At 46.2% G+C, this 24,348-nt stretch overlaps 1 protein-coding gene across 1 annotated transcript in view; it reads right to left on the bottom strand.

Moving 5' to 3' along the window:
• Positions 1-414: 414 nt before the first annotated feature.
• Positions 415-24,348, bottom strand: part of LOC119184943 (uncharacterized) — a 43,446-nt gene continuing 19,512 nt past the window's right edge. Inside the window, exon 4 of the mRNA XM_075870326.1 lies at positions 415-576. Within this exon, the coding sequence (XP_075726441.1) occupies positions 471-576 (106 nt within the window). The 3' untranslated portion in view covers positions 415-470. The remainder of the gene's footprint in view (positions 577-24,348) is intronic.

Here is a 24,348-nt window from a genome sequence, read left to right as displayed (position 1 = left end):
TAGTTTGCGCTGCTTCTTTAAATCAGCTGGAAGCAAATTCAGTAAAAAGTACGCGGAGCGCTACATTGAGTGCGTGTATTTTATTATAGAGAGATTGGCATAGTTCAGAACAAACAAAGTGACAGATAATTTGTGCAACAATGGGAAAGATTTTAAAGTAAAGTGAACTGTATATGCTTTATAAAAGCAAATATATTTGTCCTTTACTGCATAGATTACTGAAACTATATAATTTATTTCTTTCCTCCCTTGAAGTTCTCTTTTATGATAGTCTAATATAGCACACTCGTCGCATGATCAACCACGTAAGATTCCATTCAACCAATGCCTAGTGACTACTGACATGCTGCGCGACCAGAAAGAACAAATATACACCAGTGAGGGCTGGCTTGCATACAAGTTTGTAGTCTGTGCTCCGTTCTGTCTTCCGTTTATTCTTTTCTGCACGTCTACAGTTCAGTGGGAACCAACTAGTCTTCAGGGAAGTCTTCCTGCCTCGAAGAGCACCACTCGTGGCCACCACACGATGAGCTTGCAAGGCTCTGAAACTCTGCACCTTTTGTGACCCCTGCAAAACTTAAATGCCGCGAAAGCAGCAATAATGATTAGGCGTGTGTTGCAGCACTAACTCAATTAATGATGAAAAGCAACTTTATCTGGAGCCGAAATTGTAGAAACGTGTAGCGATCATGGCATGACCCAGAGTGATTTTCGCACTTTACTTGTATTTATTTGTATCACGCGTGGCAGTCAAGCTTTGAAGAAAAGAAGAAAAAAAAACGGGTGGTTGACTGCAAGGCAAAGCATGACAGCAGACAAAGAAAAAAACGTGGTTCACCCCTTCATCAAATGAAGTGGTGTAACACGAAAGTGACCCGTTTCTTTACAGAGGCTTAGCTGATTGCTTATTTTACGCCAATATATGACAGCTTGCACAATGTTTTTGGTGTGGGGCAGCTATAGCACCGTTTGACAAACATGCACTCACGTTTACGCCTAATAGCACGTTTACATACTGGCGACTAACGTTGAAGTTCATGATTTAGCCCCTTCGCTAGGTGCAGTAGTTAACATATACAAGGACACTGCGCACGTTGAAAGACACACAAAGATATCACTAATAAGCACTGAACACTAGTATTCGACATACACTAATTGAAAGCCTCGTCGTTTGAGGACAGAAATCTCAAGGTGTGCACTCTCACTAATCGGGTAACCTACGCCTGTGCCACACAGCGCTTTAAGAACGTGAGAGGAGCAGTTCGCCGCTTTAGCCGCGAACTTGGGACGGTGTTTCGGTTCTTGATGAATCGAGATCTCAAACTACCAAAGTGGTCATTCTCAGTGCTAGTTAGTGTCATAATACAGTGCTCTATTTCACAGACTATAAACAGTGAGGCCACGCACTACCCTGCCCCCCCCCCCAACCAAAGTCACTGTGAAAGGGAGGAGCTGTGAAAGAAATAAGGCGCGTTTGAGAAGGCTCATGAAGGAGCTTCAGTGATGTAGAGGGGCCCGGCACCTGTCATCGCGTACCGAGAGGTCTTGTGTTAGACTCTTAGGTCATACATATCGAGGAAACTTTTTGTTCTCATTTTACTTTGTCATATGTATTTGATGACGCATTTCCTTGACAAATACGTCAATGAAGTCTCTGCAAGCCCCAACTTAAGAACTTCCCGTTGAAAGTTAATTTGCTGGGACAGTGGTGTACTAGAGATCCTGTGTGCCTCTAATGTCACGTGAACCCTATTGCGTTGGGTTGGTCAAAAATGAAGGAAATGCCTGAATTGTCGGGCTACTTACTTGATGTAACCATTGTGGGCTAACGAGCAGGTAATTGTCGATGCATAACTACAACAGATGGGAACACAAGTCAGCTACAGCACAGATACACTCAGTTTCATGTTGGTACCTGCAGTTTTTCTGTTGGTGTAGTTATCTATTGGCAATTATATGGTACTCATTTTGAATACACAAGTACATGACAATTTTTGTATTTTCAGGCGTGGTTTAGCAATCTTTTTACGTCTGCTAAGTTAATGGTTGTATTTTACACCTATGTTTTGTATTTTAAACCGCTTCACACAATTGTTTTCATTTCAATTGACACTCCTTAAGCACAACTGCAGACAACTCTGAAGGTTCCTGAGGTCACTACGACGAAGGTTGTTATTTTCGATGCAGAAAACTCTCTCATCAGTAGAGCATTTCGAGCACCTTGGTGCCACAGAAGTATCAATTTATTTTGATACGCTGCATTATGACAACAAATAGAATAACGATTACAGTTGACCTGCATTCGGAAATGTCATGGTCACACAAGGCATGCACTCATAGTCGACTACGGATGGACATACAAGCCCTTCTGCAGCACTTGCTCACTAGCACGTACAAGTTCACGGCCCCCCATTCCACTCACAGGTAAAGAAAACGCTTTAATTCAATTACACACAACCCACCCCATCCTGCTTTCAATATAACATAATCTAAAATGACAATGCACACATGTTTATGATGATATTTGGGGTGGAACGTCCCAATATATTCAGGTAAACTCACATGCGAAATCAAGCTAGCACTCTAGCTCTTACACTTTTTAGACAGAGACAAGCGCATTAGCGAGCTTACACTGTTTAGAACAATGCAACTGGCATACTTTCTCATTCAGTGTATCAACCACATTCGTTATGACAGCAAAGTAAAATCAGCACTGATAAGGAGCGCACGAATTCTCCGTGGTTTTTGCTGGATGAGGTGTTTTGAGCCCAGCCTCGCATTTTATACTCCCCAAAGCAACTTTCCCTGAAGCTTACGCTGTGACAGCAATAACTTTTGCTTAAGCTCCAACCTTGCACGTGCGTAAGGCAACACTAGGTTTGCCCACTGTCGTGAATAGGGCTGGAAGTGCGTGACAGCAGTCGACTAACCCTTTGCAGGCGCTTGTTTTCTGCAGTGATCAGAGATGTACAGCGTGTTTCCGTATGATTCAGGAGGTGCGTTTTTTTAATCTGCAGGATAAACAGAAAAAAATGGCCAGATCTATATACAGTGGGAATCGATGAGATGCGAATAACGAATGAGGAAGGTTCACATGTCACAATGAAATCGGCACAATGCAACGAGGCAGACGTAAATTATGCGGTACATGACTTCCATGTCATGATTATCCTGTTTGCGCCTGGTATTTGTGTTCGTCGTCCATTCACGTAGCGTAATACAAAACCTCGTATATCTGACGCAAGCGAAACAAACACGAGTGCGCTATGAGCGTAGCATGTAGTCATAATTTACGTGACACGCGCGTCATGGTTATCATGTTTGGACGCGCTATTTACCTTTGTGGCCTATTTAAGTCACGTAATACCGACTTTGGTACATGTGTAGCTACCGAAATGGCTGCGACTGCATCGTGACTCTGGTATGAGCTCGTGCTCTTACATGACACGCATGTCATCATCATCACGTTTGCACCAGTCACATACCTTCGCCCTTCATTCATGTCTAGTAACACCAAATTTGGTATATGTGAAGCTAGCGAAGTGACCGTGAGCGTATCATTAGCCTAGTGCGTAGTTATGTTCTTATATGACACGCATGAAATAGCAAAACGGCGGTAAGCGCACTATTAGCTGGCATGTAGTCATCTTTCTACATGACACGCATGTTGTGATTATATTGTTTGCACCAGTCATACACCTTCATTATCCATTCACACACGTATTGCCAACTTTGGTATATTTTAAAATAGCGAAACGACGACGAGCGCACCATCAGCGCGACATGTAGTCATGACTTTCATGACATGCGTGTCATGATTTTTAGGTGAGGGCCTGGCACTTATGCTCGCCATGCAGTCATGTCGTACCATACCAGTTTTGAAATATGTCTTATGAAGAAGCCATGGTAAGAGCATCAAAACCATGACATGTAAGTCATGACATTCATGACACAAGTGTCATGATTTTCATGTTATGAAGACAAGTCACTTATGCCCGTCATACAGTCATGATATGCCATACTAATTTTCGTACATATCTCAATATGTACGAAACAGCCAGGAGAGCTTAGTCATAGGCGGGTAGTTATAGAGATAGACAGACAGACAGACAGACAGACAGACAGACAGATAGATAGATAGATAGATAGATAGATAGATAGATACACAGATAGATAGATAGATAGATAGATAGATAGATAGATAGATAGATAGATAGATAGATAGATACACAGATAGATAGATACACAGATAGATAGATAGATAGATAGATAGATAGATAGATAGATAGATAGATACGGTCAAACTCGCCGAAGTTCGCTAAGAAATGCTTTGCATTTAAAATTTGGAATATATACACGCCAGGTTCATAAAGTCCATCATTGCTTGTACATTAGTTGTCTTAGTTTTCGTAACTCCGAAGTCTATTAAAGCAAGCAGCAATGCTGGGAAATGTGTTGCATACACACTGTTAGAGTTATCCCGCTAGTTAATGTTGTACGGCTGCATTGTGGACTCCCATGTGATAGAGCATTCAGACCCGCGTCCGAGTATGTTTATCGCGGTAGCGCTCACCTAGCATATGTTCTTTTTGTGAATTATAACTCACCTACGTGATATATAACTCACCCAGATTGCTTTAGGCAATTAACAGAGCCCATTGCTGTGATCTTGTAACATGTGTCCTTATAAATTACGTGTAGATAGAACAGTATGCACAAGCACGTTTGTGGTGTGTACGTCTTTTTAATGTGCTCAATAACTAGTTACCTGAAGCTGTTGCACTCCACTGTCCGAACAGATGCAATACGGGTGATTTGGCAGCGCGCACGGAAGTGCCACCAGTTTTTAGCTGATGTCGGTGGCTTGCACTCCCCAGTTAACGATGAGCTTTTGCCCCGTTTACAATTTTTGGAGGTTTCCATACATTACTTCGAATACCCGTGCCCAGCTCTAGTCCACCTATTGAAATTTTCTTGATAAAATACTCGAGGACACGCGTGAAAAAGTGAGCAAAGTTCAATTGCTGGAGTAACTGTGTATTACTTCATGGCGTTGACCGACAACTTTAGAAACTGCAGTTCCAGTTGACTTTTCAAACACTATGCGAGACTCGATATGAATGCCGAGGCGTTGGCACAACACAGGACATGTATGTGCTTAATGAATGCATGAATTCCATGCAAGCAAGAAAACTTCGGAATCACCGGTGTATATGGGTACATCTTGCGAGTTTCACCAACGGAATCGCAGGATGCAGTAAATATGCACCTTACATGTATCCAGAGAACGACAAAGTGCTTTATAATTAGCAAAATTAATCTGTTTATTTTACGGGCACACATTGCAGAACTACAACTAAAGGTATGGCCGAATTATTTAGGCAACACAATACTCTCAAAATCGTTTTTTTCACGAGGCACACCATTGGAAAAAATTGAAAACAAAGTACAGTTATGCAAACTGAAACATTATGAATAATAATCGTTGAATAATATGGTCAAACTTCTCTTACTTTCGCTTTTGAAGATGCGCGAAATTTTGTCAGCCATGTGCCTTCCTGACACATGATCACCACGCCAAACTCAGTGACGTGGCAGACAAGTAATCGTTATGAAATTATTATTCTTGAAAAAGGGTTTATTGGCGACTGTTGCGACGGTGGTCCTACGATGAAACACGATCGGGCAAGAGCAACGGTCGAGCAGATGCCAGCGAAGATCAGCACGAGCCGAGCGAGCCAAGCCAAGCACCCAGTACCCAAGCGGTGGCGATGTTGTTTTCCAACGATGCGTTTTCTTCTTCACAATTTGCCCCCGCCGAAAAAGAGCCATCCTGGCGACCTAAGAGTCTGGAGGCAGAGGGCTATGATATGGCTTAAGGCGGGCGATGTGGACGATGTCACGTCCACGCCGGCGCATGTCGTCAGATGGGGAAAGTGGCTCGATGAGAAAATTCACCGGCGAGGTTTGCTCCAAAACGCGGTATGGGCCCTCGTACTTTGGAACGAGTTTTGAGGAAATGCCGAGGGTTTGGTAAGGAACAGCCAGCCATACAAGTGATCCTGGGGAATAGCTGGGGCTTTGTGAAGAGTCGGCGTTGTTTTCTTTCTGGCGCTGTTGTTCTTGTGACGTAAAGGTGCGTGCGAGTTCACGGCACTCTTCCGCATTGCGGGCAGCATCGGACACAGATGGGCATTCGGATGCGTCAGGACGGTATGGAAGGAGAGTGTCGATGGTGTGGGATGGTTCGCGTCCATAAAGAAGAAAGACAGGTGAAAATCCAGTGGTAGACTGTGCCGCGGTGTGATGAATGGAAGAATGCGATCCTAGTTAGTAAGATCGGATGTCACATACATGGCGAGCATATCGCCAAGGGTGCGGTTAAATCTTTCCGTGAGCCCGTTAGTTTGCGGGTGGTATGCAGTGGTCTTGCGATGAACAACATGGCATTCAGAAAGCAGAGACGTGACGACTTCTGATAGGAAGGCTCGACCTTGGTCGCTTAGTAGCTCTCTAGGTGCACCATGTCGTAGTATGAAGCGATGAAGGATGAAGGATGCTACGTCCCGCGCAGTGGCACTCGGAAGGGCGGCGGTCTCAGCGTAGCGTGTTAAAAAGTCCACAGCGACTATGATCCATCGATTTTCATCTGATGTTGTCGGTAGAGGGCCATAGAGATCAATTCCGATCCGATCGAAAGGTTTGGCAGGGCACGGAAGCGGTTGAAGCGCACCGGACGAGTGGAAAGGCGGTGATTTGCGGCGTTGACAGTCAGGGCAGCCCATAACGAATTTTCGAACGAAATTATACATTCCGCGCCAGTAGAAGCGATGGCGAATGCGTTCGTAGGTTTTGAAAACTCCGGTATGACCACATTGGGGATCGTCGTGAAAAGAGGCGCAGATTTGTGATCGCAAGCTGCGCGGGACAACCAAGAGCCACTTACGACCATCGGGGGCGTAGTTGCGTCGGTGTAGCAGCCGATCACGAATGGCGAAATGAGCAGCTTGACGTCGGAGAGATAGTGGTACCGCAGTGGTTGACGATCCAGAGAGACAGTTAAAAAGGGAAGCGATCCACGGGTCCTTGTGTTGTTCACTGCTAAAGGAGTCGAGGTCGAGAGATGCGACGGAGTTGGTGCCAGTGGTTTCGCAGGCCGAGTCGGGAGGTAAAGGCGAACGCGACAGGGCGTCGGCGTCAGAATGCTTGCGTCCGCTGCGATAGATGACACGAATGTCGTACTCCTGGATTTGCAGTGCCCACCGAGCTAGGCGGCCAGAAGGATCTTTTAATGTGGCGAGCCAACAAAGTGCATGGTGGTCCGTTACCAGGTCGAATGGGCGACCGTACAAATAAGGGCGGAACTTGCGAAGCGCCCACACTAGCGCCAAGCACTCTTTTTAAGTGACGCTGTAATGGGCCTCAGCTTTAGTAAGTGTGCGACTCGCATAAGCGACGACGTATTCGGAGTAGCCCGGCTTGCGTTGGGCGAGGACGGCGCCTAGACCAACCCCACTAGCGTCTGTGTGAACTTCCGTTGCAGCTGTTGGGTCGAAATGCCGAAGAATTGGAGGAGATGTTAGCAGACTACGGAGCGTGGCAAACGCGACGTCGCAGTCAGAAGACCAGGATGAAAGGTCTGCATCACCGCGTAGGAGGTTGGTCAGTGGTGACATGATCGACGCAAAATTTCGCACGAAGCGACGGAAGTACGAGCATAGTCCGACAAAACTGCGTAATTCTTTCAGTGTAGTAGGTTTCGGGAACTCAGCGACTGCTCGCAGTTTTGCAGGGTCGGGTTGAACACCATCCTTGGACACGATGTGCCCTAAGATGGACAGCTCTCGCGTGGCGAAGCGGCACTTTTTAAGGTTCAGTTGGAGCCCAGCGTTGGTTAAATACGTCAGCACCAGTTGTAGCCGAAGCAGATGTGTAGAAAAATCGGGAAAGAAAACGACAATGTCGTCGAGGTAGCATAGACACACAGACCACTTCAGTCCACGCAGTGTGTTATCCATGAGTCGTTCAAACGTGGCAGGAGCATTACAAAGCCCAAATAGCATTACGTTAAATTCGTACAAGCCATCTGGTGTAATGAACGCAGTTTTCTGGCGATCAACTTCTGCCATAGGAACCTGCCAGTATCCAGATCGTAAGTCTAAGGAGGAGAAGAATTCGGCTCCTTGGAGGCGGTCAAGGGCGTCGTCTATGCGCGGTAATGGATAGACGTCTTTCCGCGTCACCTTGTTTAATCGCCGGTAGTCGACGCAAAATCGAATCGATCCATCCTTCTTTCGAACTAGAACGACAGGAGATGCCCAAGGACTGTGCGATGATTGAATACCGCGACGGCGTAGCATCTCTTCGACCTGGTCGTTGATGACGTGACGTTCTGCAGCAGAGACACGGTACGGTCTTTGACGCAATGGCTGGTGCGAACCGGTGTCAATGTAGTGGTGCACTGCGGAAGTCCGACCCAATTGCGGCTGAGAAACGTCGAATGAATTCGCGAAGTGCTGGAGAAGATTAAGAAGCTCGGCGCATTCATGGGCACTTAAGGTGTCGGCGATGGAACTCGAGAAGGTGTCACTCGATGAGCATTCCAGTGGGGAAAGGGCATGAAGTTCGGTCGAGGCGCTACTGCACGATTCGTCTGGCATCTTAAGGAATAAAGAGGAATCGAGGTACTCCACTCGACCAAGACATTCGCCGGCAAGTAGCGTAAGCGGTGCAGAGAGGGGGTTGTGGACGAAAATATTGCTTCGGCCCGCAGTGACGTCGAGTGTAGCGAAAGGCAAGGAAACGGCTCTGCGGCTCATGAAAATGTCGGAAGGTGTAAACATTACTGTAGCGTCGTTATGGTCATCGCAGCAAACAGGGACAACGGCAAGAGAGGCTGGCGGAATTTCAGTGTCTTCACGTACGACGAGTTTTGGAGACCGCTCAAGAGTTTCGTGCAAAGGTTCGTCAGACAGGTGCGAAAATTGAACTTCAGCGCGTGCGCAATCGATGATGGCATGATGATGTGACAGGAAGTCCCACCCGAGGAAAAAGTCATGCGAGCACACCGAAAGGACGATGAACTCGACAACGTACATAGAGCCTTGGATGAAAATGCGGGCAGTACAGGTGCCAAGAGGTCTGACTGGCTGTGCGCTAGCCGTACGAAGCGATAGTCCAGAGAGCGGCGTGGTCACTTTGCGTAGGCAGCGGCAGAGCTGGGCGACTATAACAGAAACGGCAGCACCTGTGTCGATGAGGGCAAAGGTAGAAACACCATCGACAGATATGGCGACGACGTTAGCAGGTGAAGTGCGAGGACTTGGGCATTTTGATGACGGCGCAGTTCTTGCCTCTGGAACTGCGGCGTTCAGTTTTCCCGGTTGGAGGAAGCGGGTCGGGGACGCATTGGGGCCAGAGATCGCCTGCGAGGAGACGGCGAGCGGGAAGAGTGAGTCGGAGCTGGGGGCTGGGGTGACTGAGACCCGGGAAGATTAGTGTAGCCATACTGCGGTGAAGGATAGGGAGCAGGTAGGTGCGTAGGCGGCGGGTCATACGGTAACGGCCAAGTAGCGTTGTGTTGCAATTGGAAACGACGAGGACAATATCGTGCCACATGTCCTGCAGTACCGCAGGCGTAGCAGATCGGTCGATTGTCAGCAGTGCGCCAGGAATTGCTGACTCGCGAAGCAGCCCAAGGTGTCGAAAAAGGGGTAGAGTGGGGAGCAACTGCAGGCATGGGTGGCAAAAGCTGCTGGCGGGGTCTGCTGCGTACCACCTGGGCATAAGTAAGAGGCGCGGCCACGGGCTGCATAGCCGGCGCATGGGGAACAGTCACGGCCGCAGGCTGCTGGTGGGCAGCGACGGGAACAGCCTGAGCTACCTCTTCGGCAATAACGTCGCGGAGTGGTGAGGGCAGACGAGAAGATGGCGGCTGCTGCGTGAAGGGAATCAACGACAGTTGCCGAGCTACTTCTTCACGCATGAAGTCTTTAATCTCTTGCAGGGTTGGTGAGTGGTCGGGAACGGAAGTGAGACTGGAGAGCGAGTCGGCGTGTGAGGAAAATGGCCGAGTCAGGGCGCGCTGCTTGCTCAACTCGTCGAAGCTTTGACACAAAGTGACAAGTTCCGCAACGGTGGGAGGATTGCGGGCGAGGAGCAGCTGATATGCACCGTCATTTATCCCTTTGAGGATGTGTTGAATCTTCTCCGACTCGGGAATGGTGGTGTTCACACGGTTGCAAAGTCCAATGATGTCTTCAATGTAGCTTGCGAAAGATTCTGTTGGCTTTTGTGCGCGAGTCCGCAAGCATTGTTCGGCTCTGGACTTGCGGACAGCGGGTCGGCCAAAAACGTCAGCAAACAACGTTTTGAAGATGAACCACGTCGTAATGTCGTTTTTGTGGTTGTTATACCACGTTTCGGCCACGTCAGTGAAGTAAAAGATGACGTTAGTCAATTTGTCTGCGTCATTCCACTTGTTGTTCGCGCTCACCAGTTCGTAGTTAGCGAACCAGTCTTCCACGTCAGTCTCATCAGCTCCGCTAAAGACTTTGGGCTCTCGCAAACGAAGAACGCCGGGGTTGCTGGGGGATGGAGTGGAAGAGCCAGGTTGCGCGTTGTTGGTAGCCATGATGGTAGGTAGCGTTCGGTTGCGCATCTCCAGGTAGGCGACGGTGAATGGCAGCACCCAGGTTCAGGCGACGGGGAATGTCAGCACCCTCCACCAATTGAAAAAGGGTTTATTGGCGACTGTTGCGACGGTGGTCCTACGATGAAACACGATCGGGTAAGAGCAACGGTCGAGCAGATGCCAGCGATGATCAGCACGAGCCGAGCGAGCCAAGCCAAGCACCCAGTACCCAAGCGGTGGCGATGTTGTTTTCCAACGATGCGTTTTCTTCTTCACATTCTCATCCTTTTCAGTGATTTTGCGGGTGATTCTACGCTTCTAGCTTGACGTCAGCTTACACAGTCGTCCCTCGGGAGGCATGCCTATCAATTTCAAGTATGGGGGTGTCTTCACATAAGCTGCATGAGGAAATAAACAAAAAGAGACAAGGAACCTACTCTAATAACATCAACTTGCTTCAGATGGTCAATCGGTAATAGCGACCGACTGCAGATCCGCTAATTGTGGGATCTTATCTCGGCCGTCGGGGCTGCATATTCGATAGAGCCGAAAATATTTGAGGCTTGCCTTCAAGGTGAAGGTGCACGTTAAACAGCTCCATGAATGCTAAGAAGGATGGCCTGAGCTTGGTGAAACTGGGGATCTTTCTGAGTCCTGCCGACACTCCCTTTTGAACAAGCCAACAATACAAAAAGGTCAACTCTACCCCTCTGTGCGCTGCGTCACATTGGTTACAATAGAATGCCGCATCGCGTCAAGTACGGTCAACAGAGTTGGGTGGTGTTATCAAACCAGAGGCATCCTTCATTATATTGTCGCTACGCTGAGTGCATAAGTGCACCCATGCGATAAAGGTGCTAGAAACTTTTCCTTGTGAACTTTTTAAAGCTAAAGGCTGTTTAATTTTATTTTGAAGTTTTTAATGCCTGCATCAAGTTTCCTTTAGCGTGGTGGCCTCTGAGATTAGTTCCAGCCAAGCGTCTTACAAAATCATGATCACAGGGAAAGCCGAGAGTATTCACAATGCCCTTAAAATGTCGCGCCGCTAAGCGGAATTCCAGAGCGTCCTCTTGAGAATCGTCATAAGGCAGACACTTCCTTTTTAGGCTCTCTTAGCCTGAGTGTTAATGCGATAGCAACAAACAAACAGGAATCTGCTTGCTTGTTTGTGGATAAGTGAATAAATTGTCTGTGAGATGATATTTCTTATTTGTTCCTGCGAGACGTGAAGTTTCTGTGAAGTGAAAAAAGTAGCAACTCGAGTTTTAAATTGTGGCCCGCCGAATACATATATCTGTTTCTCGAGCTTCTCTGTAGCCACATAGTTAATTGATTGATATGTGGGGTTTAACGTCCCAAAACCACTATATGATTATGAGAGACGCCGTAGTGGAGGGCTCCGGAAATTTAGACCACCTGGGGTTCTTTAACGTGCACCCAAATCTGAGCACACGGGCCTACAACATTTCCGCCTCCATCGGTAATGCAGCCGCCGCAGCCGGGATTCGAACCCGCGCCCTGCGGGTCAGCAGCCGAGTACCTTAGCCACTAGACACATAGTTAATTGAACGTTCTCATGTGATCTTAGCAGCTGAAACTCACCTTGTTTTACATGTGTCTAGCATTCCTCAGTGCTCTTGTAGAGCACAAATCTTATAACATTCATTGAATGCAGGAAGTCGCGCAGGCTCGCAATTTACTGTCGAAAACAAGGCCCATGCTGCACCGTTTGTCTTTGTGCGTTTGTTGATAGATGCCAGGACACTGCAAGCAATTCGCTTGTGAACTGGTTTTAGAACAAAATTTTCTCCGCGCACAGATAGTGAGTGACGCGATGTAGGTGCTGTCGAAGTCATTCAGTGGAGATAATTCCTCAGATTGCTTTCTGGAGGCTCATTGAAAAAAACCATTGTGACGACGAGAATTTTAATAGACGTGGAAAGTTGATAACGCGCCGAGGATGAGCGATCAGCTGTTAACTCACAAGGAGGGAGTTGGACTTCATGTCCCCTCGTGCTTCAATGTTTTGTTCACGCTCGTAAGTCAATTTGGTTGTATTTATTGTATAACATCCCTAAGCGAGGTCAGAATAAAAGCATATATCTTTTATTTTCCATTGCGTGTGGTATTGTTACAGTGAAGTTTATGAAGCGTTGCGTGCCGCCAACACGCTCGACCTCGACCAGTGAAGCGAGATGGTTAGAACATTGAAATACGCAGTTATGACTACAGTCCGCGCGAACTTCTTTTGCACCTCACCAGTGCTGTCCGAATGACGTTGTTCGAGTAATTTTCACAATTTTGACGTTATGAAAAGCGTACGCATGTATTTGCTTCGATATTCTTGTTTCGATCGCGCTGATTGAACCTGCAACATCCGAGTGCAGCGACGGTTAGAGGCCGATCATGACTTTGACACAAGCGCTACTTAATGGGAAGTTAAATGCTTGTGTTTCAATGAAGAAGCAGCTGCACGATGCTTACAGCACAAGCAATGACGACGGCATAATATGTTTGCAAACCATAGCTATGTTAAACATTTGGTTCTGCACAGCCGCGACAGCGCTACACACTATAGCAGCCCACTACTGCGGCAAATCCGTCAGGCAGGCTCGGTGCCAATTACCGCGGAGTGCCGTAGATTTCATATGACCATTCTAGTTCGCGCAGTTTCCTTTAGCACGCGCAGGATTGCGCAAGGCATTGTTTATGCACGATCGATCAGCTGACACCATGACCCTTCGCACTGCGGCAGAAAATCAGTTCCTATCTTTTGGGAAAGTACTTCGGTCCAATATACATTCATTTGATGATCATGAGTTCATCCGGTGAAAGCGGCATGGGGCATACATCCATGCGTCCCATCGTTTCCTATGCGAGTTCGCAGCTTCATCCCCCTCCCGCAGCCATCTTGGATCTTACGGCACGCCACCTCTATGGCATGTGCATTGCGAATAATATTCATGGTCGGCCTGTATGTTTTGACACACTGCTTGGCTGGTGCGGTACCTGCTGCTAGCTCCCCGAGCACATGCGGTCATTTAACTAACCATTAGGTTAGGCAATATACTCTGCAAGTTAAGGCATGCAGTGATCAAGATAATTTTGCCAAGTCAGGCTAAGACAGAAGTAATTACGCCGCATTTTGATAACACCATGTCAATGCAGCCATGAAAAGTTAGGATTGTGCTAACTTTAGCATGCTTGTTAACACACTAAGTAAACCATGCTAATTATCGCGATTGAACATGAGCACGCTTAGTGAAACCTTGCTATTTAGATTTTAAACAGCATTATGAGAATGAGCCACGTTTTAATTGGAAATATGTTAAATAGCTTCAAACTAATCAAGATTTTGCTAACTGTACTCAAGGTAAGTATTGTCACTTTAAATGAAACAATACCGATCAAGACGAAACTGTTCAATGTTAGGCTGTTAAGCCTGATCTAAATAAAGAATCAAAGTTAAGACGGTACCGATGCCATCTTCACTTCGATGCGCAAAGATCCGATTGGGTAGACGAACGACTTCAAAAGCTGCAAGAGGCTAGCTGAACACAAGCTCCTCTATGACTCCAGACTTCCAGACGTTGTGCAAGCTAGAAAAATATTTTATATGCAAAGGAGCTTCTATTTAGCGTCCACTGCATAATTCGCTTCAGAGTTGCACCAGTACTATGGCAGTAACGAGTTGAATTAGGCCCTTCTCAGAATCAACGAGTTTGTATCCCAGTTCATGCCTTAATCATTTTGATTGACAGACACCTAGACACCTGTGGCGAAGATCAGGTCCGCCCACCCTGTGTTCTCCTGCTAAGGAGCAGTGCTCACGTCACCACACCAGCGAGCGCTAAGATACATCTATGAGCTTTATCGGGCAGAGTATGCACACACGCACGAAGAAGTGAAAATTGTGTCAACACTTCGCTACGATCTCTCGCACTCATTTTCACCACGCTTACGACGTATGCACTGACAGCTGCTTTGCTACCGTGATGCCAGTCATGATGCCATCACGCCCACGAACACGCCTATGGGAGGCGTGATGTTCGTTTGGCAAAAAGATAGCGCGACAATCACGCTGACGTCGCTGCACTCTTTAAATGCTCATTGAAACGTGGTGCTGACATGTACGCACACAGTGTTTCTTTGATAACCACCGCAACTGCCCCAATTCGCATGTAGCATTTGTGTCAACGCTGCTATAGACATCACTCTGGGGTTTCACAGACCCGTAGCACCGCCTGTCGGCGCAGTTTTGGGTAGTGCAAAGCCCAATTCCTCCGTCTGGTTGGCTGAGCAACCAGGTGCCACTAGGGCGGGCAAAACAACGATTGATTTAGATACTAGGTGCGCTCGTTTGCGCAATAAACACTCAGAAAAGGAGCTGCGATTTAATATCCGCTAGTCGTACGCGTCAGCGAACCACTATGACGTGCTTATACTGGTTCAATTGCCAGAATTATGGCAAAAGCAATAGCAGGCGAAACAGGTCTGCGCTCTACGAAGAAACACCTCAGTCGATGTCACTGTTGCGTGGTGAATTGCCACGTACGTAAAGGACTACAACTTTACTGACTTCCGTCGCCGCCGTAAAGCAGAATGGCGAGAGCACTGAATACAGACCGTTTCGAACGTGTTAATGTAAGTGTGGTAATGTAGGTCTCCTGTTATTGTTTTTAGTAGCTTGGACGGAGAACGATGGTAACAATGATTATGGTGCTCAACAGAGCTTCTGACCGCGGGCGCGCCATACAACAGTAGAGACTGGGGACGCGCGTGGTAAATATCACTCACGCCGCCATCGCCAATAATGTGATGTAGTTGCCACCGCCTCACAGCATCACGCACCTAGGCTTTGAAGGTTCTAAGTACCGGTTTTAACTAGCGAAGACAAACGCGTACATTAGGCAGGTAAATAGCAAAATTTTGGTCGTGATCACAATCAGGTGGTTCTTGCCGTCGGCCTCCGCGATTGCTGGAACTATCTCGGAAATATCAATTTTGCATTTCATTGCATACCAAGAAAATTGACACACAGGAATTGTCATTTGCAATATGTAAAAACAGAAAACAGTCGTCAATAGAGCATTCTAGAATGCGTAATAAAAAAAATCAGTCCAACCCACAGGAAGCAAGAGATGAATGAAGAATGCAAGTGCGAAGGCTAGCTTCGTACCACTGATTCTAAGTTGAAGTGTTCACTTGATCACTTCGGCATCATTTTTATGCCCAAAATAACGCATGTAAGCACTACAGAAGGAACGCCGAATTGTTTGCCTCAAAGTCGGGTATCATGCGATGCTCGCTTAAATTTAAATTGCGACATAAAGCCTGCCAAAATGACTGAAACACCTTTTGCATTTTACCCGCAGTTCACTTTGAGGAGCTTCCTGCTTTTCTGAATCAAGGTTGGATTCATCGAAGAAGCTTGTGAGGTCCTTGATTTGCAGGAAACCATGTATCGACACCACTGAAAAAGAAACGCCTATGCACGTTCGCTTGCGGGCTCTTTGCACTGCCCATTCTCTTTGCACTACCAAGTTATCGCCAGCGTGGCGATGAGGGTGCTGGTGGCAGCGTTTTTCGCAGCGCCACCTGGACATAGCCTGATGCCTAATACGCACTCGGCAGTGTATATGTGACATAACCGCCGTAGGACGAGCTTGCAACGAACACGTGTGCTCGAGAAGCTCGGGCCATCCTGCACAACAACCCACACGGTCGAATTCTTTGCACTCCCCACCCACTGCGGCATCCCTCGTAATCGTTTCCTGGTTTCAGGCTGTTACATTCCAAGAATTATTATCACAAATTTATTTATCATTTCTTTAATAAGTATCATTTCTTTATTTACCCTTAACACCATTTTCAGGTTATTGCATAAGGGGAGAGGAATAAAGCATAATTAACAGCACGGCCATTATAATATTACCATGAGCCGACAAAGAAAAATTGTAGGTATTAAATATTCGACGTGTTAAAACTTGGAAAGAGAAATATAATGAAAGTGAAAAAGGAAGGAGGACATGCCGAAAATGCCGTTAGAAAGATAATGAACATGAATGATTAGAGTAGGGTGGCAGATTCAAAGTTTTGAAAACACGAAAGTATGTTCCTGAATGAATTGGATTGCTGTTCATTAGGCGCGCTATAGCTCAATAGCACTTGGTAGGAAGGATTTGTTGAAGGTTTGCGTAGTGCCATGAAAGGGTTGTACACATATTATTAAACATACGGTGCGAATTGAGGTTGGGTGGAAGAAATAAAGTGTTTCTGAGGTGAGGGAATTGATAATGCACTTTGTGGAAGATGGAAAGTTTCGTGAAAGTTGGAATTCTTACGGCAAAGTGTTAGACCATTCATTTATTATTTATTTCTTAAAGGTCCCGAATAGGAATATTGCGTACGAGTGTGGTTCACAAAAATATAAGAACATTATGGCGAGAAAAATGCAGACACTTTTTCGATGAACTCAGATGAGCAGGTGGTAGCAACGATGTCATGGGAAAGCCGTGCAAATCTACAGCTACCCGAGGGAAGAAAAAAGGCGAAAAGGTGCAGTGCGCATCTTGTGGTTGAGAACATTTAAAAATGAACCGTGCGTTGTGATACTCGGGCTGGTTGTGAGATATATGTTGTGAGGCCAAGGTGACTGCAAAAAAGTCAGTGAAATAACGATGACCAGAAATCCGACATTTGGACGAAATAGATGACAAATGGGAGGCAGTGTTTAATGATGGTACATTGAAGCCATATGAAATTGCGAAGTGAATGAGCCTAGTAACGTGATTTCGAAAATTTCACAGGGCATTGGTAAGGCAAGTTTCGTGTGAACACCAGATGGAAGCAGTGTATTAGAGTTTAGGTTTGATCAACAATGTGTATGTTAAAAGTTTTACGTAGAGAAAAAGCCTTCATAAGGTGACCTTTAAAGAGACCTAGCTTTTTGTTATCAGATGCTTTGACGTTTTTAATAGGTAAATGCCAATAAAGGTCACTGGATATAGTGACGCCTGAGTATTTGAATGATTTCAGTGATGTGATAGGTTCATCATGTAGTATATACCATGAGATAAAGGAAGTGCTTCAAGGGGATATTTACATAACCTTGGACTTTGAAGGGTTTACTAACATTAGTAAGTCCTCACACCAGTTTTGAATAGTATCAAGGTCAGTTTCAAGCTAGGTTTGATTATTTGTATTTGATATAGTGCAATAAACAACACAATTGTCCGCCAATGTGCGGATATTACTAGAGACACAAAGAGGTAGGTTATCAATACATATTAACAAAAGAAGAGAACCTAACACAGAGCCTTGAAAAATGCCTCAAGTTCTTAGAAGCGTGTTAGATGGGTTAAAGTTTATTTCCACAAATTTATTAGGTATAAATTGCTTGATCCAGCTAAGACCGTTAGAAGAAGGTTGAGGTGTGAAAGCTTCAGCAGTAGCCGCTGATAGCTAAAACATCTGACAAGGTAGCTCAAGTCGAGAAGAAAATTACGTAAGTCTGTATACTAATGTCGAGGTTGAAATGTAGATCATGCCTGAACGAAGATGACTCATTGAGTTTCACATGATAGTCCTTTCCTGAGCTTACTCTGTGAAGGATAAAAAAGATATTACACTCAAGAAAATTTAATAGGTGACAAAATGGCAGATGTTCTATGAGCTTGCGATGAATGCTTCTTTTGAAAATAGGCTGAAAATTTAGTGATGGTTCTCTATCACCTGAAATGTAGAGCGATACAACCCTCCCCACTTTTTATTAAGTGGGGGAAGGACTTGAAGAACAGAAAAACATGAAGGTGGGGAAGGAGCCAGGATTCGAGCCCGCAACCTGCAGGTCAGCAGCCGAGTACTTTAGCCACTAGAACAAGGCGTTGGGGAATTCCCTCAAGACCACGTATAGTTTGTACATAGCAAGCTCAAAAGTATTTGACGCGCATAATAGCGTATTGTTTAAAGCATATAACAGCTGCATCTTACCGGTACTTATCAACGGAGCAGAAACCTGGAGGCTTAAGAAGAGGGTTCACATTACATTGAAGATGACGCAGCGAGCAATGGAAATGGAACTGTTAGGTGTAACCTAAGAGACTAGAAAAGAGCAGAGTGGGCCAGGCAACAAACCGGCGTTAAGGATATCATAATTGAAATGAAGAAGAAGGAATGGGCATGGACCGCGCACGTAGCACGTGGGCAGGATAACCGCTGGTCATTAAAGGTAACTGACTGGATTCCCAGAGAAGGCAAATGCACGAAGGGGAGAAAGAGAGTTAGGCGGGCTAATGAGATATTAAAGTTCGCAGGCATAACGTGGCAGCAGAAAGCACAAGACCAGGTTTATTGGCAGACCATGGGAAAGGCCTTTGCCTTGCAGTGGGCGTAGTCAGGCTGATCATATTAATGGCCCGTTTCAAAGAATGCAGCCATATGCGAATGTTTTTTTTTACACAAACCACTTTCAAGTTTACTGATTACATTGAATCCACAATTTGACCTTCTGGAGTAAGAGAATAGAATAAAAAGTGTGCATTAAATGGTTGAAGTGCGCACAAAGGCTTGGCGTAAAATGCAAACATTTCTATCTTAAACCATGAACTGGAGGTTCTTCACTGTATTGTACTCGGCTCGACAGAGCTGTAATATCATTGAAAATAATAAGCTTTGACTTTCTGGGCGGTGTCAGGGAGCTACGTCATGAAGCATTGACATTGTACCTCCGTCGGCTAGCGCGATGTAAACAAATATTAGCGCTGGTCAAATATCGGGGTTTGACAATGTAAACATGCACATCATTTTGATAAACGATTCCTTAGAAATGCTTCCATAAGACGTTTCAACTCCAGTGAATGGATCGCTATGTCAGCCAGTCACGATTCGACGAACATGTGCATGCTTTTTTACGGAGAGTAAGCCTCCAAGAATACCTCAGGTCTTGACTGTTTAAAAAAAACAGGTTTTTCCACAAACAAAAGCAATCTATTGGAGATGCTGCAGTAGACTCAGCATGTCCTTAGCACTCACGTATAGGGGGAGCATTGCAGTAATTCAATATCTAGTGACTCGTTAACTTAATATATGCATTTCAGATGAATAGGCACGGGCGAGTAGCACACGTACACTCATTAGAACATCACGAAGGATTGCAGTAGCAAAATAAGTTTATTACGGGAACAAACTTTATAGTTATCGTTAACCATTGTCCCTGTCACTTGAGGTACACCATGGCAGTTAACCTTGCCATAGCCGCAGGAAGGCGACTGCGTTCCGAGGACGTTCGCGTCAGAAGTGGCAGAAAAAAATCGTCAGTACTGCACGATAAAAGCTGCATCACATTGAAATTTTATGTTTGATAAGACTCGCTAATTCTAGTCGAGTTATTTTCATCGTAAAAAAAGAAGGGGTGAAGATGGCCTGGATACGGTTAAATAGGCCTACGCCTAATCTACTCAAGCATCTGTTTTCTGCGCTGCGCACTCGCAGGTCGTGGCCTTGCGTGCGTGATGGGGAACCCATTCATGTGTCGAAAAAACTGCTTCATGCTGTATCCCGGCAGCACGGGTTTCTGCATGGGCTTCCGGTGTCGCTGCATCGGTGGTCCCTTTGGTCCCGGATTCCTTCCTTTCATGCGTCCCAACCTTCCCTCTATTCGCCCCATCATTCCACTCGGACCCTTAATGGGCCCGATGCTCATGGGATGAACGAAGCCACCATTTTTTGCTGCAGCGGAGCACTTTTTATTTTAAGTTTTCTTTTTGTATTAGACAAATTCATTAAGGTTCGTATCAGTGACCAACACCAGCATGGTGGCAAAATGCACTCCATCAAATAAAGTGTGTCCGCTTGGCGTCATTTTAATAATGTTTTTGTTTTCATTCAGTAAAAAAAATTTCAAGTGTGCTTGTGTGTTTTTAGAGTAATACAGCGATCAAGTTATTGTTATTACTTTTTAGGAGTGCTTCCCTGCCAAAACAGTCTGAGCGAGAAAGAGATGATGCCCTATCACGACACCTACTATAATAAGGTTGCGCTTAGCAGCAGTCACAATCCACTGCACCTGTTCATCGATTTGGTTGATTGATATGTGGGGTTTAACGACGTGTAACCACCATATGATTATGAGAGACACCGTAGTGGAAGACGTAGGAAATTTAGACCGCCTGGGATTCCTTATTGTGCACCCAAATCTTAGCACAAGGGCCTACAACTTTTCCACCTCTATCGGAAACGCAGCCGCCGCCGCCGAGATTTGATCCCGCGACCATCGGTGAGCAGTCGAGTACCTTAGCCACTAGACCACCGCGGCGGGGTTCATCAATTTTATTAAAGTTGTACTTAAGTTTCAAATCAAGGGCGAAGCAAAAATTCACACAGACCTCGTTCGCAGCTATGACCACCGGGTTGTAGTCGGCCGTAGCCATCTTACCCGCTTTGCTCTCGGGAGGTCGAGATCTCGCGAGAGAGCCATCGGCAAGTGAGCGGCTGCAGTGTCCGCAACGTGAGCGCCGAGATATATCGCGAGCACTCACAAATTGCGCAAGCCCATGTATCTCACATAGGTTCAGCGCACGCGCAGTCTTGCAGCCTCTCGAGCATGGCACGCGCAAACCTGTTGTGCGCGGCAAACTAAACTTTGTTCAGGTAACCTTGTTCAAGTAAGAACATTGTTCAAGTAAGAAAATTGTAACATTGTTCGTTGTAACATTGAAATTGTAACTTGTGACGCTGTTCAAGTAAGAATATCTACAATGGTGTAAACTATCCATGCCGCTACTTGCATCCTGATGTAAAGGTAAGTACCAGAGTTGCGGGGTTGCCACTATAAAAGTGGATTTCCTCCGGAATTATTCCACATTATCGCGACGCCACAGTGGTATGGGAATACAAAGGGCATGACAATCGGAGGAGTAAGATTTGTGAATGGAATTGAGCACCTTTTTCACAAAAATAAATTGGAATAAAAAGTTGTCTTTCTGTGTATATAGAGTAGGTTTTCGCCGATGCGACACTTTTGAACGCTCCATTTGTCTATTGTTGTCTGAGCTTTAACGTCCCAAAACCACCATATTACTATGAGAGGCGCCGTAGTGGACGGCTCCGGAAATATCGACCACCTGAGGTTATTTTGCGTGCACCCAAATATGAGCACATGGGCGTACAACATTTTTGCCTCCACCATAAATGCAGCTGCCGCTGCCGGGATTATTCCAGGACCTGCGGGTCAGCAGCCGAGTACCTTACCCACTAGATCACCGCAGCTGGGCGGCTAAATTTGGTATTATAGGACGTGAATTTATGACAAAGGTGTGATACTGGTGCAGACATGATAAAGAAGAGAAATGTGTCATGTAACAACATGACTACATGCTACGCTCATGATGCGCACGTTGCCGTTTCGCTAGCTTCACATGTACAGAATCCGGCGTTACGCGACGCGAACAGACGACATAGGTAACTGACACATCCAAACACGATAATCACGACATGCGTTTCATGCAACAACATGACTACATGCCGAACTGATGATACCCTCACGGCCGTTTTGTTAGCTTCACATAGGCTAAATTTCATATTACGTGGTGCCAATGGATGACGATATATATGTCTGGTGCAAACAAGATAATCCTGACACGCATGTCATTAAAAACATGACAACATGCCACACTCATAGCATGTTCACGGCCGTTTTGCTAGGTCCACATATACTACACTTTTTACCACGTGACGTGAGTAGATGACGAAAGTAAACAACACATACAAACATGATAATCATGACATGGAAGTCATATACGACATAATTTACCTACACCTCGTAACGTTGTACTGATTTTAAAGCGACATGTCGACATTTCACATTCATGCTTCGCATATCGTCGATTCCCGCTGTACGTGAGATCTGCCAATTTTTCTTTTATCGGCCTTGTGATTCCATTAATTCTGTGATCGTATATTTTTTACCATACCATAATCATGCTTCAAAGAAACATAGCCCCAAGGGGTGTGTTGCTAATCTGTCATGAATGTACGTAAAAGAAAGCACGCGATGAGATTTGTGTATTTGGAAGTTCACCATGGTGTTCAGTAATAAATTTCCTAGTCTGTGCGCATCCTGTGTACGTCTGGTATGTTGTGTGTGTTTTTGATAACGGCGAACTGGGCGTCAGCCGTCAAAAAACTGATCCGATTTTCCGCAGCGGTGCATGGGCGCTGCCATTTCTTAAACGTGAGCGTGACTAGCCATCTTCCAGCTGCAGTGAACGCATTGAGCAACGCGAAGTGGCCGTAGCCGTAAGCGCCGGTAGCCGTGGTTGGAAGCCAAAATGGTAGCCCCCATGCAAACGCGACCACCCGCTTCGACCCGAACTCGCGCCCTGTCACCACTCGCCCACTGTTGTCACAGCAATAGTTAAATAGTGAAATCAGTCTCTTGTAGAACTAAGCAACAATACGCAAGTTAGTAAAGCGATGAGCCCTTCCCCATACATGTTGTCGCGACGTGAAGACAGAGGTCGTATTTGAAGACGCTCAGAAAGCAGCAGCGGGTCGGTCTTTTTATTTACCGCGCGCCAGAGAGTTCCTCATCTTTCTCGTTGTTGCGTTCTGCATAAAGGCGTGCAGATGCGCGTACGCACTGTCGCCTTCGTCTTTTTCGTGGGACGCACATAACATTTGCCTCCCTCCAGAAATGGCATCGTGCTGATGCACAGCCAAGGCGCTCTACTTATAAAAACGCACATATGCACCGGCACCCAAACGACAAATGAGAATTAGCTGGGCAAGTAGGGTTTCATCCGGATGACATACACGATCTCGGGTGAGTGGTTTTGACTATTGGAACTGCGATTGCCGTCGAGAATAACTGCGTCGTTGATGTCCTTCAATCGTCGGGTGACTTGATATGGGCCGAAGTTCTGTCGTAATAGATTCTCTGAACGTCCGCGTCGATGTATCGGGAACCAGACCCATAACTTGTCGCCTGGTGTGTAGTTTACCAATTTATGCCGTAGGTCATACCGTTTCACATCTTTGTGTTGCTGGTGACAAATGCGCATACATGCTAGCTGTCGGGCTTCTTCGGCGCGCTGACCGAATTCTTCGGCATCAGCATGAGTGTCGTCACACTCGTGCGGCAGCATAGCGTCCAACGTTGTAGTGACTTCGCGCCCGTGTAATAAACTAAACGGCGTCATTCCGGTAGTTTGCTGTTGGGCGGTATTATAGGCGAAGTTCACATAAGGCAAAAATTCATCCCAGTTCTTCTGTTCTGTGTCGACATACATGCAGAGCATGTTTGCGAGGGTCTTATTAAGTCACTCTGTTAGTCCATTTGTTTGCGGATGGTACGTGGTCGTTCTCCGGGGAGCGGTACCACTGAGCCTGAAAAGCGACTACAAAAGTTCTGCCATGGACGCAGTTCCTCTATTCTTGATGAGAACTGTTGGAGCACTGTGCCGAAGGACGGCGTTTTCTATGAAGAAATGAGCCGCTTCTGCTGCTGTGGCCCTCGGCATGGCTTTAGTTTCTGCGTAGCGAGACAAGCAATCAGTGGCGACAATGATCCATCTGTTCCCTGTGGTAGAGCCCCGCCATGGTGGTCTAGTGGCTAAGGTACTCGGCTGCTGACCCGCAGGTCGCGGGATCAAATCCCGGCTGTGGCGGCTGCATTTCCGATGGAGGCGGAAATGTTGAAGGCCCGTGTACTCAGA

The sequence above is a fragment of the Rhipicephalus microplus genome, chromosome 8 (genome assembly GCF_043290135.1).
Source record: "Rhipicephalus microplus isolate Deutch F79 chromosome 8, USDA_Rmic, whole genome shotgun sequence".
NCBI classification, from domain to species: domain Eukaryota; kingdom Metazoa; phylum Arthropoda; class Arachnida; order Ixodida; family Ixodidae; genus Rhipicephalus; species Rhipicephalus microplus.
The sequence above is the reverse complement of the archived record's forward strand: the minus strand, read 5'-3'. Positions and strand labels throughout refer to the sequence as shown.